General features: G+C 37.8%; 1 protein-coding gene across 1 annotated transcript; it reads right to left on the bottom strand.

The window, feature by feature from the left end:
* Positions 1-14250: 14250 nt before the first annotated feature.
* On the bottom strand, positions 14251-15189 carry LOC124087293 (olfactory receptor 6C2-like). The gene has a single exon (XM_046436118.1). It carries the CDS (start codon positions 15187-15189, stop codon positions 14251-14253), a length of 939 nt encoding a protein of 312 aa, XP_046292074.1.
* Between the last annotated feature and the right edge of the window lie 3259 nt (positions 15190-18448).

The raw sequence follows: 18448 nt of genomic DNA, 5'->3' as shown, positions 1-18448 counted from the left end.
ACATTGATGTGGCTGTGTCACTGTAATATGCTGAATGTAAATCCTTTGACATTAAGCCAAGAAGTGGGATAGCTGGGTCAAGTGTTGGTTCTATTCCAAATTTTCTGAGAAACTCCCATAAATGCCTCTTCTGTCCCCTACTACAGTTTTGAGATGTTCCAATAAAGCTTGTACCAATTTGCATTCCCACCAGCAATGTATAAATATACCTTTCCCCCTTCATCCTTGCCAACATTTGTTGTTGCTTATATTCTTGGTAATTGCCATTCTGACTGAAGCGAGATGAAATAATAGAGTAGTGTTGATTTGCATTTCTTTAACTGTAAGAGATATTGAACATTTTTGATATATTTGTTGACTGATTGTATTTTGTGTGTATGTGTGTGTGTTAAGTGTCTGAACCCCTCTTTCTCATCCAGCATGAAACTCAGCTCAATGTGTACCAAAGACTTAGGCACTAGAACAGAGACCCTGTGCCTAACAGAAGAAATATTAGGCCCAAATCTTTATCATGTCAGTCTAGAATCTGACTTCCTTAACAAGATTCCTAAAGCACAAAAAGTAAAATGAAGAATTAATAAATGGGAATGATTCAAACAAAAAAAATTTCTTTTAAGCAAAGTAAATTGCAGGAAGTCACACATTTGGGGAATAGATACCCCTTCCCAATTCCCTCTTTTTGCTTTAATAAGTACATTTTAATAGTTTGATGAGCTCTTTCAACTATGCCTTGCCCTGTGGATTGTAAGGGATTCCTGTTATATGAGTAATGCCAAATGATGAGCAAAATTGTTTAAAAGAGGTAGAAGAATAACCAGGGGCATTATCTGTTTTTAACTGTTTTGGAACGCCCACAGTGGCAAAACTTTGTAAGCAATGAGCTATAATATCTTTAGTTTTTTCTCTGGCATGAAGGGAGCCCATCAAAAATCCAGAAGAAGTATCAATTGTAACATGCAAATATTTTAATTTTCCAAATTCTGGCAAGTGTGTGACATCCATCTGCCAAATATGGTTAGGTAACCGTCCTCTAGGATTGATTCCAAGATTAACTTGTGGTAAAAAGGTCACACAATTTTGACATTGTTTTATTTTTGTCTAGCTTGTTCCTTAGTTATTTTAAAATGCTTTTGTAAAGTATTAGCATTGACATGGAACTTTTTATGAAAATTTGTAGCTTCTTCTAGTGTAGAGAAAATATGTATGTCATGTATAGTTTTATCTGCTAAATCACTGCCCAAACTAAAGGCTCCAGGCAATCCTGTATGTGCCCTGATATGTCCTATAAAGAATGGATCTTTTCTGTCCCAGATTATACTTTGTATACTGGAAAGCAAAGAGAAAACAGTAGAGGAAGGGGAAATCCTACCAGCATCTTCAAGGAATACTATAGCATTAACTATATACTCACTATCGGAAAATAAATTAAATACAGAATCTGTAAACATCACAAAAGCTTGTAATACTGCATTAAGCTCTACCTTTTGAGCTGATTGTTTGGGTACTAAGAATGTAAAAGTTTGATCAGGTGTAAATATTGCTGCTGTACCATTATTTGACCCATCAGTGAATATATTTGAAGCATTCATGGTAGGTGTTTTTCTTGTCATTTTTGGAAAAATTACAGGATGCAATGACCAAAAAGACAATAAAGGATTAGATGGTAACTGGTTATCAAATGAAACACTAGATTTGCACATGATTATTGCCCAATTATTTAACTCATTAGCTAACTCATCAATTTGATTCATAGTATATGGAATAATAATTTTATTGGGAGAAATTCCAAACACTCCCTTTGCTGCTTTTATTCCTTTGAGTATTAATTGTCCTACAGCCTCAGGATACCTAGTAAGAATAGTGTTAGGAGAATAAGACAAATGTATCCATAATAATGGACCTTCTTGCCAAAATACTCCTGTAGGAATATTTTTTGTTGGTAGTACAATAAATAATAAAGGCAAACATATCAATTCTATCCAAATGCATATTTTCCATATATGTTTCAATGATTTTTAATGCCTTTCTTGCTTCAGGCGTTATCATTCAGGGTGAATTTGGATCTGATGGACCTTTTAGGATATCAAACAAAGGTCCCAACTCTCCTGTTGGTATACCTAGATAAGGCCTTATCCAATTTATGTCGCCTAATAACTTTTGAAAGTCATTAAGTGATTTGAGTTGATCTACTCGTATTTGAATTTTTGGTGGATGGACCATGGTTGAGGATAATAGAACTCCTAAATAATTAATTGGAAAATTTAATTGTACTTTATCTATTGCTATCTCTAGATTATAATTTTTTAATAAGTTTGTAAGTGTGGCATAACATTCTAGCAATGTGTTTTTATCTTTGTGTGCTAATAATACATCATCCATATAGTGAAATATTTGTAGTTCAGGATTTTGATTTCTAAGTGGCTGGATTACTTTGTTAACATAAATTTGACACATAGTTGGGCTGTTAGGCATCCCTTGAGGGAGTACTTTCGATTCATATCTCTGATCAGGACCTTCATGATTCAGTGCAGGGATTGTAAATGCAAAACATGGACTATCCTCAGGATGAATTGGAATTGCAAAAAAAAAACAATCTTTAATATCTATAACTAAAACATACCAGGTTTTTGGCAAAGCAGACAATTGAGGAATCCCTGATTGAGCAGGTCCCATAATAACCATCTTATTATTAATGGCTCTTAAATCTTACAATAATCTCCATTTACCAGATTTCTTTTTGATGACAAAAATGGGAGTATTATGGGGAGATACAGAAGGTTGTATATGTCCTTCCACTAATTGTTGTTTGACCAGGTCATGGGCTGCTTGTATCTTTTCTTTAGTCAGGGGCCACTGAGGAACCCATACTGGTCTTTCTGATTTCCAAGTAATTTTTTTGTCTCAGTGGCCCCTTCTGAAAATCCAACCCATGTCTGTCTGTTCCTTGATCTATTTGTATTGGTGCTGCTATACCTTGTTCTTGTTTTTCTAATCTTTTTCCTTTCCTAAAACCTTGTCTAGCCATAATAGTGCATGTATTTTGATTGATGTTATTTGTTAATGTCAAACCTAATTGATCTAGGACATCTCATCCCCATAAATTTACGGGAAGATGATCCAATACATATGGCTGTATAGTTCCTTCACATCCTTCAGGATCCTTCAAATCTAATACCGTTGCACTTCTATGGGGATTAGTCGCCACTCCTAGGCCTTGAAGCATTTGAGTGGTTTGTTGTAATGGCCAATGTTTTGGCCATTCTTGACGAGAGATGATGCTAATGTCTGCACCCGTATCCAGTAGTCCATTAAATTCATGTCCTTGAATATTTAGTTTTAGCATGGGGCGAGAATCTAAATTTAAAGAAAGCATAGCCCAATCTACACCTGTGGAGCCTAATCCCTTGGAACCTCTTTCTACAGTATGACTGGAAAATTAATCATGTAGGCTGGGTATTATTAGTAACTGTGTTATTCTATCTCCTGGTGACATTACTGATATACCCTTTGGAGAACTGGCTATAATTTTTATTTCACCTTCATAATCAGGATCAATTACCACAGGACTTATCATAAGTCCTTTTAGAGTAGAAGAACTGCGTCCCAATAATAAGCCTACTGTTCCTTTGGGAAGAGGTCCTTTTACCCCTGTGGGAATGATTTGAACTCCTATCTCTGGAGTTAGTACTGTTCTGGTGGAGGCGCAGATGTCCAACCCTGTGCTCCCTCTGGTTTTTCTGATGAGGGATCTAATGGACAATGTGTCCTGGGCACTACCCTGATGGGGTTGCTGGGTTCCTCCAGTGCTCCATATATTTGTGGTTGTTGGCCCTAGAGCATTGGGCCCCCCTGTCCATTTTTTGGCAACGGAGCCCGATGCCTTTCTTCAGGATATCGTGGATAAACACCTGGTCCTTGTTTGTTTTTTGATAATGGAGTATCCTCTATGGTGGTTTGAGAACGGCATTCATTAGCTCAATGTCTCCCTCTATGGCATCATGGGCAAATACCCGGTATTCTATTCCTTTGATACCTAGTTTTGTTAAACCCTCCTCCTATGGGGCAATTCCTTTTAAAATGTCCTGTTTTTCACAATTGTAGCATGTTTTTGGCCTGGCATCTAAAACCAGTTGTACTGCAGCTGCCACAATTTGCCCTTGTTCATTAATGTCTCTACATAATTTAATATATGTGTTTAAATCTTCATGTTTCCATGGTCTAATGACTTCTCTGAACCAACGATTTGCTTGTTCATAAGCCATTTGTTTTATTAATGGTATTGCTTGTTCTGTATTCCCAAAAACTCTGGTAGCTGTTTGAATAAGCCTATCTAAAAATTCAGCATAAGGTTCATTAGCTCCTTGTATTACCTTAGATAATTGACCTTGTAAACCTCCATGTCCTTGTAAAGTCTTCCATGCCCTAACTGCATCAACAGCAATTTGTAAGTATACACCAGGATCATATGCAATTTGTTGTTGCTGATCCTCATAAGGTCCCTTTCCTAACAACATATCTAGATTTCTCTGAGGATAACCAGCTGCTGCATTTCGCCTAGCCATCTCCTTGCAAAATTCTTCATTGGCAACCTTCCATAACAGGTATTGTCCTCCATTGAGCACAGCTTTACACATATTAGCCCAATCTGCTGGCCTCATGTTCAAGTTGGTAATGGATTCTACCATGCTTACAGTGAAGGGTGCTTGAGGACCATAGGTTGTTACAGACTCTTTTAGCTGCTTCACTATTTTGAAATTTAAAGCATGGTGAATTCACTGCCCTCCTACCTCAAATACAGGGCATGTTAATATTTGAGATCCTGTCTCAGGATCCCATCTATCAACTGTGGGGGTTGGGGGCCTCCCAGAATATGGAGGTGGTGTTGTTGGTTGGACACTTTCGCCCTATGGTGATAGAAAGGTGTTAGTAGCAGTCTCCTGTAGAGGTGGCGCTGTTAGTTGGACACTTATGCCCTCTGGTGATAGAAAGGTGTTAGTAGCAGTCTCCTGTTGTAACTTTTCCCCTGATGGGTTTTTCTGCTCTAAACTTTCTTCCTCTGTCTGACTAGCTTGAGAGACCTTCTCTTTTACTTGAATTTTTCTACTATAACTATAATAAAACCCAACAAGATAACGCCTAAGAAAACTGAAACAGAGTGAAACAAAATTGGAACAACAAAAAATCATTATAATAGCCTCCTGAAATGTCCATCCGTCCTTTCTCCTTATCTGTTCCTCAGATGTGAGTGGTTTTTCTTCCATCTTACACATCTCCAGGGACAGGCAACTTAAAACAAAAGTGAAGCAAAACAAAAGAAGAATCTTAAAATGGCTACCCATCCTCTCGCCCTGCCCTCAGGGACGAGCAGTTTACCTTATCACTTACTCTCAGTCGTTCCCCATAGGGGCGACCAAATGCCTCAGTCTGGCTGGGCACAATTCAGGAGCCACTTGTCAAAAGAAACGAACTTTATTTTTAGAACACACACACCGCACCACACAGCTCCTCAGGAAAACCCTCAGAGCCCAACTGCCACCACCTTCTTCCCACAAGCCTCTCAACCTCCCCCACTCCTCCTGCTCTTCAGGCTGATTGGCTGGGTCATGTGGGTGAAGCCAAAAAAGTCCCCCAATGAGTAGCTCCATGGTCTGAAATGGCAGGGAAACAGCCCAATGAGCATCAACGCAGAGGAGCCAATCAGTTGGCAGCTAGAAGTTTGCTGGGGCTGCTGTGAGCCAATCATCAGCTGGCAGCTGGAAGTTTGCTTGGGCCCCTTCAGCTGTGGCTCTCAACATCTACATGGCTTAACATTTCAAGGTAGAGAGTTAATTTAGATTTCAACATTAGAATTTATGAGGAGCCACTCAGTTTTCAGGGAGGGTTGTTATTTGGTCAAGGAGAACCAGAATTTATGAGAGGCCACTGGGGTTTTAGGTAGGATTTTTACCTGGTCAAGGAGAGTCAGAATTTATGAGGAGCCACTGAAGTTTCAGAGAGGATTGTTATCTGTTTAGGTATAGCCAGGCATGGGTGAGTTCAGAACATGGGCAGGAATTTAAACAAGTTTAAACATAAATGTATGGTCAGACCAAATAGAAATCTTAGTATTTTTCAGTAAAATAGAAATGAACTTTCCATGACTTTGTGACAAGATGGCTCCCAATCTTAATATGGAATTAGGCTGGTTTCATCACTTTTATGAACAACTTTCCATTGAATCCCTTAGAACTGTGCTGATATAAATAAACCAGGTACAGGCTCCTTTCTTTGTTAGAAGCTGTACCCATCTTGTCAGCTTGGCCTATTGCTGCCCTGGCTCTGAAACTATGATTCTTTGTCCTGTGATTATTTCATAGTTCTATTTTCTTAGCTTTTATTTCTCAGTCAGCCCATTCCTCTATAGGGGAATGCTTTTCTTTGCCCACACAGGACATGAGTGAGAATTGGCACCCAGAACAGGAACACCTTCCCCAAAGAGGGTCCATGTACTCACCTGATACCTTTGAAAGAGAAAGGTATCAGGTGAGTACACAACCCTCTCTTGCAGAAAGCTTGTGGACAACTTGCTGGTTGAGAGAAAGAAGAGAGAAAGTTTCTTTAGTGCGTGATTTCAAGCATAAGGAACTCACTCTATACAGAGAGAGAAATTTAATTTTCTATTCTCAAGACTATCATGAGGAAAAAGGGAAAGCCTATGAAAAGAGCTCAAATCTCTCAGTGCTTAGAGGTGATTAGGGAAGTTTGTCCACAGTTTTGTGAGGAGAAATCCCTTGGTTTTTATACTTGGGAAAAACCTGGCAGAGAGCTGCATGCTGTCTGTATTTCAGCTAACAAGACTAAGGGTACAATTTAGAAGAATATGCATGGTAATAGAGACTTGCTTATATTCAGACTAAGATATTGGATGATGGTTCTTAGGAGATTTAATCATGGGCCTCAGAAATGTGGTTAAAAGTCTTAAACCCAGTTAATAGGGTTGTCAAGCTTCCAGAAATTCTCTGTTTGCAGGAAACTTAACACATTAAAAACACAGAGAAGAGTCAAGGGTGGAACTGCAGCAGGCCCCATTTGTAGCTCATGAAAACCAAAGAGATGATCTAAGAACACAACCAAAGCAAACTTCATTCATAGTAAGTGAGAGACAGGGAAACAGCCTGGAGGCAGATTCATAACATGATTCTAATTTATAGTGAATAAAAGGCAGGGAAACAGCCCAGATTGCACTTCATTAGAAAGAGAGAAACAAGAAGATGCAGGAAGGGTCACTCTGGAGTATTCTCTGTCTGAGGACAAAAACTTTCACTTGAGGAAGAGATTAAATTGGCAGCAGACCTCTGTAATTTGCATTTAAATGGTCCTTTTCCAGGGACCACCCTGTCCCTTGAGAATGTCTAAGACTCAGAGTCCCAAATATTTCACCACTCCTATGAGGCCTCAGAGCCACCTGAACCCTGGGAGAAGATATATCAGACTTTAAATTATTTCCAATATTTGAGCAGTTAGACCAACAAAACCAAAATGTAAGAGTTCAATCAGCTATTTCTTTTAAAACATAAGAATAATTAAAATTTGCTTGCTCCACATATGGCCCAAACTTGCCTTTTGCTCAAAACTTGATAGAATCTATGTGTAATGAGGCCCTGTCAACTTATGATTGGATTACACTTGCTAAGGCTTCTCTTTCAGGAGGTGAATATTGGTTGCAAATCTTGTTGGATGGATTTTTGGTCTGAGCAGGAAGAAACTAACAGAAGACATGGACTTCAAATTACTTTAGAGATGTTGACTGGGATGGGACAATTTGCTGATTTGGAAATACAGTTAAATTATGATTTAGAAACTGTCATGAGCAGCATTATTCATAATTACTCAGAGGCAGATTATCTTTAAACGCAAATGTATGTCTATTCATGCCAATCATCAAATATAAACAATTAAAGCAAAAGTGTTGGGTATACTGAAGCACACCAACAAGCATCTAATGCACACTAATTAAACACTATAATCAAATCACACAATCCTATGGCAACCACGAGCCCCCAAAACCTCCAATGCCAAAGAGCTAAAGAGCAGACATTGTTCTTGTCTGGTGGTTCTCTCCAGCCAATGGATGGATGTCAGGGAATGGAGGAGTCAGTCCAGGGATGGATAGCAAGGTGGCCAGTCTCACTGATGTCCTTGAAACAAAACTTTTTAATGTGGCCAGACAAGGAATTTAAATACAGTTCCAAGTTGATGGTGTATGTTGGTGATTGGTTACACCCACTGAAAGTCAATGTCCATTGGTTATGTCCAGTGAGGTGTGTGACTGCAACTGGGCATGTTCTTTGTACACATCCATGGAGCTGTGCTCTCTGTCAATTATAATCAGTCATTGCTAAGAATGCCTATTCTAAGGTCAGGCACCAGTGATCAAAAGGAGGCAGATTAAAAGAATCTTAACAAGGCTTTGTTGAGATTCACTCTCAGGCAAGACCCTCCAGTCCAACAAAGTCGGTCTGAGGGAATCCCATGCAGGCTCAGCTGGATTGGAATTTTATTGTGCTTAGGGTAGGAAGGGAGGATTTGATACAGGAAATGGGTGGTTTTTGGAGTCCCTTGTATTCCTGGGGTTGGTCAGGGGATCCTGCTGAGATCCATGTCCTTCCAGGATTGATCAGGAGACTCCATTGATTGGCAGATGGTTCTGTTGGTGCCTGATTAGTTGTTCTTTCAGGTGCATGAGTTGCTTGGTGCTTTGTTCCCTTAGCCACCTTAAACCAACCTAACACCTATGGCTAGTGCCCCTTACAGCTCTTCATCAATTGCAAGCAGACATGACTAAGCAGTTCAATGGCAGCTGTTCCTTATGGCCAGCAACTTAGTGAATCCCAGCATATCCAAGAAGGTCTATGGCAGATGCTCCTTACACAAACTTATACTAACATTAGTGTGTGTGCAAGAAGGATATGGAGAGAATTACTTACTGAGGGAGAGAAAACTATATTTCAGTCAGATTTTTAGTAAGGGACCAAGAAGAATTTCTCAGATTTTGTGACACATTTATATCAAGCTGTGAGCCCTTTGATCAGAGATCTGAATGCCTCTGAGATTTAATTAAACAGACAGTTTTGGAAAATTCTACTAGAATTTTCCAAGAGGTAATTCAGCCCCACTGCAAAAAATGAATGATATCAGGTTACATACACCTTTTTTTTCAGGGTGGGATTAGCCTATTCCCAGGGTGTATCCATGGCAGCTGTATTAAAGCAATTTTGCAAAATCCATTAAATGAGACCATTTCTAAGAGGCAATTCTTTAATTGTGGCAAGATGGGACACCTGGCAAGATATTGCAAACTGTCACAAGGACAAATAAATATACCAGGTCTTTGTCTGTGTTAACCACTGGGTATGGGAAAGCCATGCCCAGAATGTCATAAAGAGACCATGTTCATTTACACAACAGGGAAACAGGAGGTAGGAAAAGGCCCAACCCCACCATATAATGGGGGAGACATCACAATTTGCTCCAGAGCAGCTTTTAGCTGTGGGTTAACTGTCACACACTCTAGCTCACCCTCCTTATGTACAGCCCCAGTCTTGTGATATATTCAGAACATTTTCCACTTGGGAACAGGGAGCTTGGAGCTCCATCCCACCTTAAAATTCATACTGACATCAGAGATGGGTCCACAAATGGTTCCTATGGGAATTTAGGAACCTCTACCACCAGATACAATAGGTTTAATATTGAATAGAAAAGGAATTTGGGTACTACCTGGAGTTTTTTATGGAAATTTTAATGAAGAAATTAAAATTGCTGTTCAAGCAAATTCCATTACTCAGCTTTCTCCAAAAGACATCATAGTGTCAATTGTTTACTTGCCTTGTCATTCTGTAGGGAAAGATTTAGCAGCTGGATCCCCAAGAAATTCAGATTTCCAGGTCCCCACACAGAGTAAACTTGGCTCAATTACTTAAGCAAGAGTGTCCTCTATTGTATCTTAAATGTAATTACAAAATTTTCAAGGGAGTTACAGATATTGGTGCAGATGTCTCTGTAATTTCCAGTTAATTCTGGCCCAGGAACTGGGCCTTACAGACAGCACCTGTCCAACAAGAAGGCATTCATTGGTCAGATCTCTCAGTCTGCTGAAAGTGCTCAAAACTTTTGGGACGATAAATATGGCATTTCAGGACTCTTTATACCTTAAATCCTCGATAATTTTCCAGTAAAGTTTTGCCACCAATTTTGTACTGATCATAATACAGGCATTCTTTGTTGAGAGCCACAGCCGAAGGGGCCCCAGCAAACTTCCAGCTGCCAGCAAACTTCCAGCTGCCGGCTGATGATTGGCTCACAGCGGCCCCAGCAACATCTAGCTGATTGGCTCCTCTGCGGTGATGCTCATTGGGCTGTTTCCCTGCCCTTTCAGACCACGGAGCTGCTCATTGGGGGACTTTTTTGGCTCCGCCCACATGACCCAGCCAATTGGCCTCAAGAGCAGGAGGATTGTGGGAGGTGGAGAGAAGCTTGTGTGGGAGAGAGAGGCTTGTGGAAAGCCAGTGGTGGCAGTTGAGGCTCTGAGGGTTTTTCCTGAGAGGCTGTTTTGTTTGGCGTGTGTGGTTCTAAAAATAAAGTTAGTTTCTTTTGACAAGTGGCTCCTGATTGTGCCCAGCCAGACTGCGGCAATTCTTCATAATGCTTAAGGTCACATCATTGTAGAACAAACTCATTTATCTATTAAGCCACAATTATTTAAAAGGGGGGAGGGGAATTACCACCCTACAGAATAACTTTAATCATGCTTTATTTGTTCTAAATTTTCATTTGTTCTAAATTTTAGATTGCACTGCTGCTTAGAGACATTTTTCCACTGCAAACAAGTCCATTGGGTCTAGTTTGGTGGAAAGACTTAAAAACAGGACAGTGGAGAGGACCAAATTCATTCATATTGTGGGGTAGAGGTCATGCTTATGTTTTCTCAGAAGGTGCTTTTTGTCCTATTTGGGTACCTGAACATGCCATCAGAAATGAAGGACCTGGATCCTAGGTTCAAATGACTAAAGATCAGTCCAGAGATGTCAGCACTGACCCCCCAGCAGGAACAGAAATTTAGTAAGTAGGAAGAGGATGAAGAAGTCCCAGAGGGACTAAATGTCTAAACTGCCATCATGGAAACAGCTGAAGAATCTGATGCAACAGGTTGAACTGTCTCCACCCCAATGTTTGTGGCCATGATAGCTCTATTTACCTGGCAGGCAATTAGAATCCATGGAAAGATTTTTGAGCCTATTTCCCTTATCCAACTTTAGTAATGTCAACTGGAGAATCCATCCCACTATTTACTAATGATACACATATTATGGGAGGTTTTACAGATACTCATATTACACACATCCATGCGCCTGGATTTAATTATACTGTTTACAGTGTACAACTACTTCCATGTTGGTCCCATGATAAACATGCTGGCTGTTTACAGGTACCTGTTGAGGAAAAGACAGCATATGGGAGACCTAACCCCTGGGAGTTAAAATTTTATGTCTGGACAGTTATTAAAATGGAATTTTCTTATAACAAGCCAGTCATTTCTCCACAAGATCCACAATTACCTTACTTCTTTAATTGTTCTGCAATAGAATTTGGTACCTTTCCTAAATAGATGGGATGTGCAAATGTCTGTCCAATTCAATATAAAGTTTCTAGAAATATGGATATATTTTTGACTGTCTCTAAGAACTGATAAAAGACCACTACTTAAGAATGTCATGACTCCTGGAGGTTTCCTTGGTGATATTCTAACCTTCAGTGAAGGAGGTATCAAAAAAGATCTCTGGCACTTAATTTCAGCCTCAGACTTTCTACATCATATAGATAACCCTATGCCTGACTTTCTAGACAGGAATTGCAAAGAGGGTTCCTGATATGGCCTGTGATCCTATGTTCAATCTTCTTATGTTTTAATTTTTGAAAATTATTATAATTGCCAAAAAAGTGATACATGTCTTGTAGCCTGTAAAAAATGCAATCTAATTGCATCACTAGATTTAACAGAGGGAGAGGAATGTTAATCCTTCACTAACCTCTTTTGTCTTACTACCAGCCAACATTTCAGAACCACGGTATGCTGACCCTGATGTTCAAGTTCTACAACAGATGCATACTCAGTTAACCAAGTGATCTCTTTGTCTCGTAAGTCTTGGAATGGTTGCTTTAATACCATTTATATCCTGTAATGTAACAGCTTTGGTGGCTATATTTCAAAACAGTCAACATGCACATTTTCTCAAGAATTTGGCTCAAAATACTTCCAAAACTCTCCATAATCAGATAAATATTGATGAAAAGATTGAAACTAAACTGAACACCATGGAGGCTACTGTCATAACTATTGGTAATGAGTTTTCCACTCTTAAGTTTAAATAGAGTCTTAAATGCCATGCTAATTATAAATATGTCTGTGTTACTATCACCAAATATAATGCTTCTCAATGGGATTCGGAAAAGGCTAAAAATCATATAATGGATATTTGGCATAGCAATAAAATAGCATGCATCTTATGGAGTTACATCATCACATCCAGGATATTCAGAAAAGCATAATCAATCTTATGGACCCTATATTTCTAGCTGGTCAAGTGCTTCAGAAATTGAGCAGCTTTAATCCAGGAAATATGCTGAAACACTCTGCATGGTATATTATTGGAATGATATATTTTCTACTAATTCTCTTTTGTATCCTAATAATAGATTGTCATAACCTCAGAACATGAATCCAGGAACTCTATATAACATCCCATCATTTGCATTTAAAAAGTAAGAAAAGGGGAAGTGTGGGAAGCCATCTATGAAATGTGCAAGGACAAGATCAGCATTGAAGCCATTGACTGGGAATATCTGGCATCTGGGAACTCCCAGCAGCACCCCTGCTGGTTTTGAGATGGTCTTATATATTAGGAACTCCCACCCAGCTTTGCCAAAGGTCCTATGCAGCACCAGAGATGGGCGTGACCCATTAAGGTCTGATTGGTCTATGGACCCCTACCTCAATGGTGTTTTTGAGAAGAAATTTCTATCAAATTATTTTGATCTGTGCTGATATAAATAAATCAGGTGTGGGCTCCTTTTTTTGTTAGAAGTTGTACCCCTCTGGTCAGCTTGGCCTGTTGCTGCCTCAGCTCTGAAATTGTATTTATGTGTCCTGTGGTTATTTTGTAGTACTATTTTCTTGGCTTTTATTTCTCAGCCAGCCCATCACTCTGAAGGGAAACCTTTCCCTCGTATACATGGAATGTGTGCAAGAGGAAATAATTAAAAACATGAAGAGAGAGCCTACAGAATGGGAGAAAATGTTTACTGCATTCACCTCAGAGCATTAATCTCCAGGTTATGCAAAGAACTCAAAATACTTAACACCAAAAAATATGTTCCCTTCATCTTAATTCTAATTGATATTAGTATTATTATTTTTTCCAAGTTTTATTAATTCTATATCCTTGATATCTTCAAAAAATTATTTTGTATATTTTATGTTGACTTAACTAGTTTTCCTATTTGTGAAAATGCAAAATTTGGTGTTTCAATTCACTTTCATGCATCTACTCTGAATGAGTAACATAAAATGTGATTTTATGTATATATTGCTTTAAATTAAATGTATACTTTGAAAGTAATATTGCTCTTCTATATAAGGAAATAGCAAATAAGTCTTCTCAGTGATTGGGAAGAAATCTCCAATTCTTCAATTCTGACTAATCAACTCCTGTTGATACCTCCTTCTCCAATTATTTTAATTTGCTTGGAATGCCTTATTTGTTTTAATATATTTTAGCATGTCTCTGCTGTTTTTGTTGTTGTTGCTGTTTTGATTATTGCATTTGTGTTATTCATTTTGTAACTTGTATTACAGGAAGACAGTGACTGGCACTATTGCCATTTAATTTAACTCAGAGATAATTTGTACAATTTTAAATATTATCTTTCCTTCCCTAGAGCAATGTTATTTTCTTCACTTCCCTAGCTCAGAAATAAGAAAAACTTAACACCTTGAAAATTATGAATTTTAGTTTCACAGTGATGGAAAACACAATGCATGAATTTGAGTTGAAATAATAAAGAGTTTAATAGAGATGAGATCAGGATTAAATATTAAGTGTCATTGAGAAGGCTAATCTGATTGTAATGTAGAAAGGAAATGATGAAGTAACTTAGAAGCAGTACAAAAAGAATTACAGAATGTTTTATTTTACTTATTCATCAAAACTTCTACTTCTTTGAGAGAAACACAATCTTATTTATGGAGTCATTGAAAGCATGTTTCACTTGCTTGTTTCTCAAGGTGTAAATGAAAGGGTTCAGCAAGGGCGCTACAGAAGTGGCGAGAACTGAAACTCCTTTATTTATGGACACCTCTTCCTTTGCTGAAGGCTTAATATAAATGAATATGGAGCTGCCATATGTGATGGAAAGCACAATCATGTGGGAGGAGCAGGTGGAAAAGGCCTTTTTCCTTTGCTGAACAGAGGGGAATCTCAGAATGGTCCTGATGATGTATGTGTAGGACAGAACCACACAGACTAGGGTAATAATGAGGGCAAATACAGCCACAATGATAACCATCTGTTCTAATATCCATGTGTCTGAACAGGAGATCTTTATGAAGGGACTTGCATCACAACTGAAATGATCAATGACATTAGAATCACAGAATTCAAGCTGGAGACCTACACTTAGGGGTGGGACAATAATCATCAAGCCAGCTACCCAGCAGGAGAGGACTAATAAGGTGCACACTCTGTTGTTCATGATGGTCACATAATGAAGGGGTTTACAGATGGCCACATAGCGATCATAGGACATGGCTGCCAGGAGAAAAAATTCTGTTGCTCCAAAGAGAAAAACAAAAAATATTTGACTTATACAAGCATTGTAGGTAATGGCATTGTCTCCAGTTGATAAACTGTACAGGAATCGAGGGATACAGACAGTAGTGAATGAAACTTCTAGGAAGGAAAAGTTTCTGAGGAAGAAGTACATAGGTGTCTTAAGATGGGGATCCACCAGTGTGAGGGTGATAATAGTCAGGTTCCCTGTTGCACTCAAAATGTATGTGAGCAACAGAAAGATAAAAAGCAGAACTTGCAGTTTTGGGTCATCTGTCAGTCCCAGCAGGATGAAAGTGGTTATTTCTGTGTGGTTCCTCATCATTGTACATTGATATTTACCAAATCCTTATATAAAAATCAAGATTTCATAAAGAGAAACATATTCAAATTCTACAACAAAAAGGTGTGCATATAGAAGCCAAGCAAACCAACCTATGTTTTTCTTCTACTTTTACATCATAACTAATATTTTTTATTATTTCAATAGCAATCCTGAATTTTATGTGTATGACCAGTGGAGATTTCCTTAAGGGTTCATGTTTTTGTAGAACAATCCACCTTTTTCTTTGATTGTTTGCTCCCTTTAGAATTTACAAATGTAGTTTATTGGTCACATACAACTCATTAGATGGACTGGATTTCCAGCTGGGTTAGAAAAAGATGACACTTATGGGTAGCTAATAGTTCTTTGTCCAAGAGAACCCTGGATACCCAGCCTATCCATGTAAATAAGGGCATAGATTCTCTTTACTTGTTACTATCTGGGGATTGATGTAAGGGTAAGATACATTTCTCTTGAAAAACAAACAAGTGATAAAGACAAGAACAGGATTCCTTATAGTGGAAATTGTAGAACCTATGGATGGTTGGATGTAGAACTATTTTACTTATAGTGTGAGAAAGTGTTATGTCCAAGGTATTAAAAAAAGCGTACTTTCTTATGCATACATTTATGCTCAATTACTTGACTGATGTCCCTCTTTCTCTCAAAGCTTCAGATGTTAATATATATTTAATATCACAGAATATAGCCATCTAGGCTGTGTATTATGGCATGATGTTTTAAATTCATTTAAAAACATCCAAGTTTCTCCTCAGTTTTTCTTCATCCCATTGAGGTCCTAACTAGCTCTGTTGGGACTTTCACTTGCAACTCCCTATAGATTTCCTAACACTCCAAAGACTATATACTCCCTAATACTTATTCTGGTCATTTGATTCAAAGTCCATATTTACATATACACTTCAAACTACTCTTTTATTTTGAATACTTCTTAAAACAAAGGCCTGAATAGGCCCAGCTCTACACTCTACAGAGTTTTTCCCAGCCTTGATCTACTGCTTCCTTTACCCTTAATAACTAATTCCCTGTCAGCAGCTACTGTTTGCTTTCTTATTTCCTGTAACTTCTTTCCTGACCTCTCCCTCCTTGTTAGGCGCTTAGTAAAGGTTTGCTCTTTTTTTTAACATAATTGCTTCCCATATATCACTTTTTGGAATTGTAATTGTTCCACATTGTTCCACATTAGTCTGAAACCACCTACTGCATTTCTAAGGATTTAATCTCCTAAGACAGACTTCATATTGTCTTTCTAAAATCAACCGTGATCCACATGGATAATATAAACAGGTACCTTCAAGAAGCTCAGGAATATCCAAATATTCTCAAGGTTATTAGATTTTTAAGATTGAGAGAAAAATATAGTCTAAGAACAGGAAAGTTGTTCTTACTCTGTTATAGCCTTTGTAGCTACAAAAAGAGTGCATGATACATAACACATGTTTAATAATTTTTGAAGAAATGGTTTGTTGTATGTTGATATATTTTAAATTGTATTTTAATCTTTCAAAAAATAGAGAATATTTCAGATGATACTTATATCTAAAAGACTTACTTGTGATGTCTAAAGATTAGAATTATTGTTAAATCTTGTGATTATAACCCACGTATTTTTTTTAATTTAATTTTCTATCTATATCCAAAAATGTGTTTCTCTCATACTGATACTCCAAGTACATATGCTGATATGTTATTAGTCTAAACATCTTTTCATATTAATAGTATTAATTCTACTTACGTTTATATCCATATTAAAATGTTCATTTAGCTATTCAGTTCTTTGTATTTTACATAATCATCTTCAGTGATAGTGTTTCTAGAGAAAAAGTGAGGATTGCCACAGAGATAAATAAATAAACCTACCTTTTGTAAAGGGAAAAATAATGCCATCAAATTTCTATGGCCAGGAATAGTCACAATCTGAGGATCTGTTGTTTGACTTTTCCTTGCCTGGCCAGGATTCCTCCTCTTTTCTCCATTCTTCTCATCCATAAATTCACCTAAATGGTAGGGAATTATAAATCTCTTAGGATCCAGCACTTTCGAGGTAAGGAAAACAATTGTGCAATACCAGTAGTTTTCTCTTCTGCAAAGAGTGGGAACCAGGTACAGGATGAAGTGAAGGCTGAGTGGGCAGGAAAAGTTCAATTTTTAAAAAACTTCTCTTTTCTGGTGATTCTGCTATCCTCCAGGAAGTGTGACCACAGCTTACAATCTTTGTTACACTGGAAATATCAGGTGTTTGGAGTCTTACAGTAAAAATGTGCTTCTGACTACTCAGCTTTCTAACAACTAATATTAAGGTGTAAACTACAATGAGATGTCAACTTACATCCATCTATTAACAACAATAAAAATATGTTTTCATGAGGATGTGGAGAAATTGGGATCTGCAAACTTTTGGTGGAAATGTAACCTCGTATAGTTACTATAGAAAATGTTAAGAAGTTTCCTAAGAAAACAGGCAATAGAATGACTGTCTGATCTAGCATTTCCACTTTTTGTCATATTTCCAAAAGAATAGAAATAAATATCCCAAAGAAAAGTCTGCGATCCTGTGTTCTTTGCAGCTAAAAATAGCAAAGATACAGAAACAATTAAGATGTCCATCAACAGATAAACTGACTAAAAGGAAATGTGATATGCATGTGTGCACACACACACACATACACACACAAAAAATGGAATATTATCCAACTTTAAAAAGAAGGAAATCCTGCAATACGTAACAACATGAATAACCTGGAAGACATTATCAAAGTGAAATGAGTTACAGAAGACAAATATTGTTTGGTTCCTCTTACATGAAGTATCTAACATAGTCAGATTCAAAGAAAGAGAGTTAGAGGGGTGGTTGCCAGGAGCAGAGGAAGGGGAAATGGAGAGCTGTTCTGTTGCTATAAATTTCTAGTATGGAAGATAAATAAATGAGAGATCTTAAAGTCAAAAATTGTCCCCTTAATTATTTAACAAGATAGTTTTTCCTTTTGTGCTTTTAAAGCCTTTCATACAGTCCTTTACACAAACTCTAAATTTCATCTATTTTTCTCCTCAGAAACGCAATATCACTTTCATTTCTCTCTTCACATATTTTTTGATTAGGTGTAAATATATCTTCTCCTTTTGCATAAAAAATGAAGTCTTTTAATTCCCCTAAGTTTTTTTTGTTTCATCCTCTCAGAAATCATTCCATCAATGCAGGATAGGGAAAGCTGTGACTAGGCAATGTTTGTTTTAT

This window comes from Marmota monax, unplaced genomic scaffold (genome assembly GCF_021218885.2).
Source record: "Marmota monax isolate L192 unplaced genomic scaffold, Marmota_monax_Labrador192_F-V1.1 WCK01_AAM20220418_F8-fsc00012, whole genome shotgun sequence".
Lineage (NCBI taxonomy): Eukaryota > Metazoa > Chordata > Mammalia > Rodentia > Sciuridae > Marmota > Marmota monax.
Note: the sequence above shows the minus strand (reverse complement) of the source record. Positions and strands in the feature narration are given on the sequence as shown.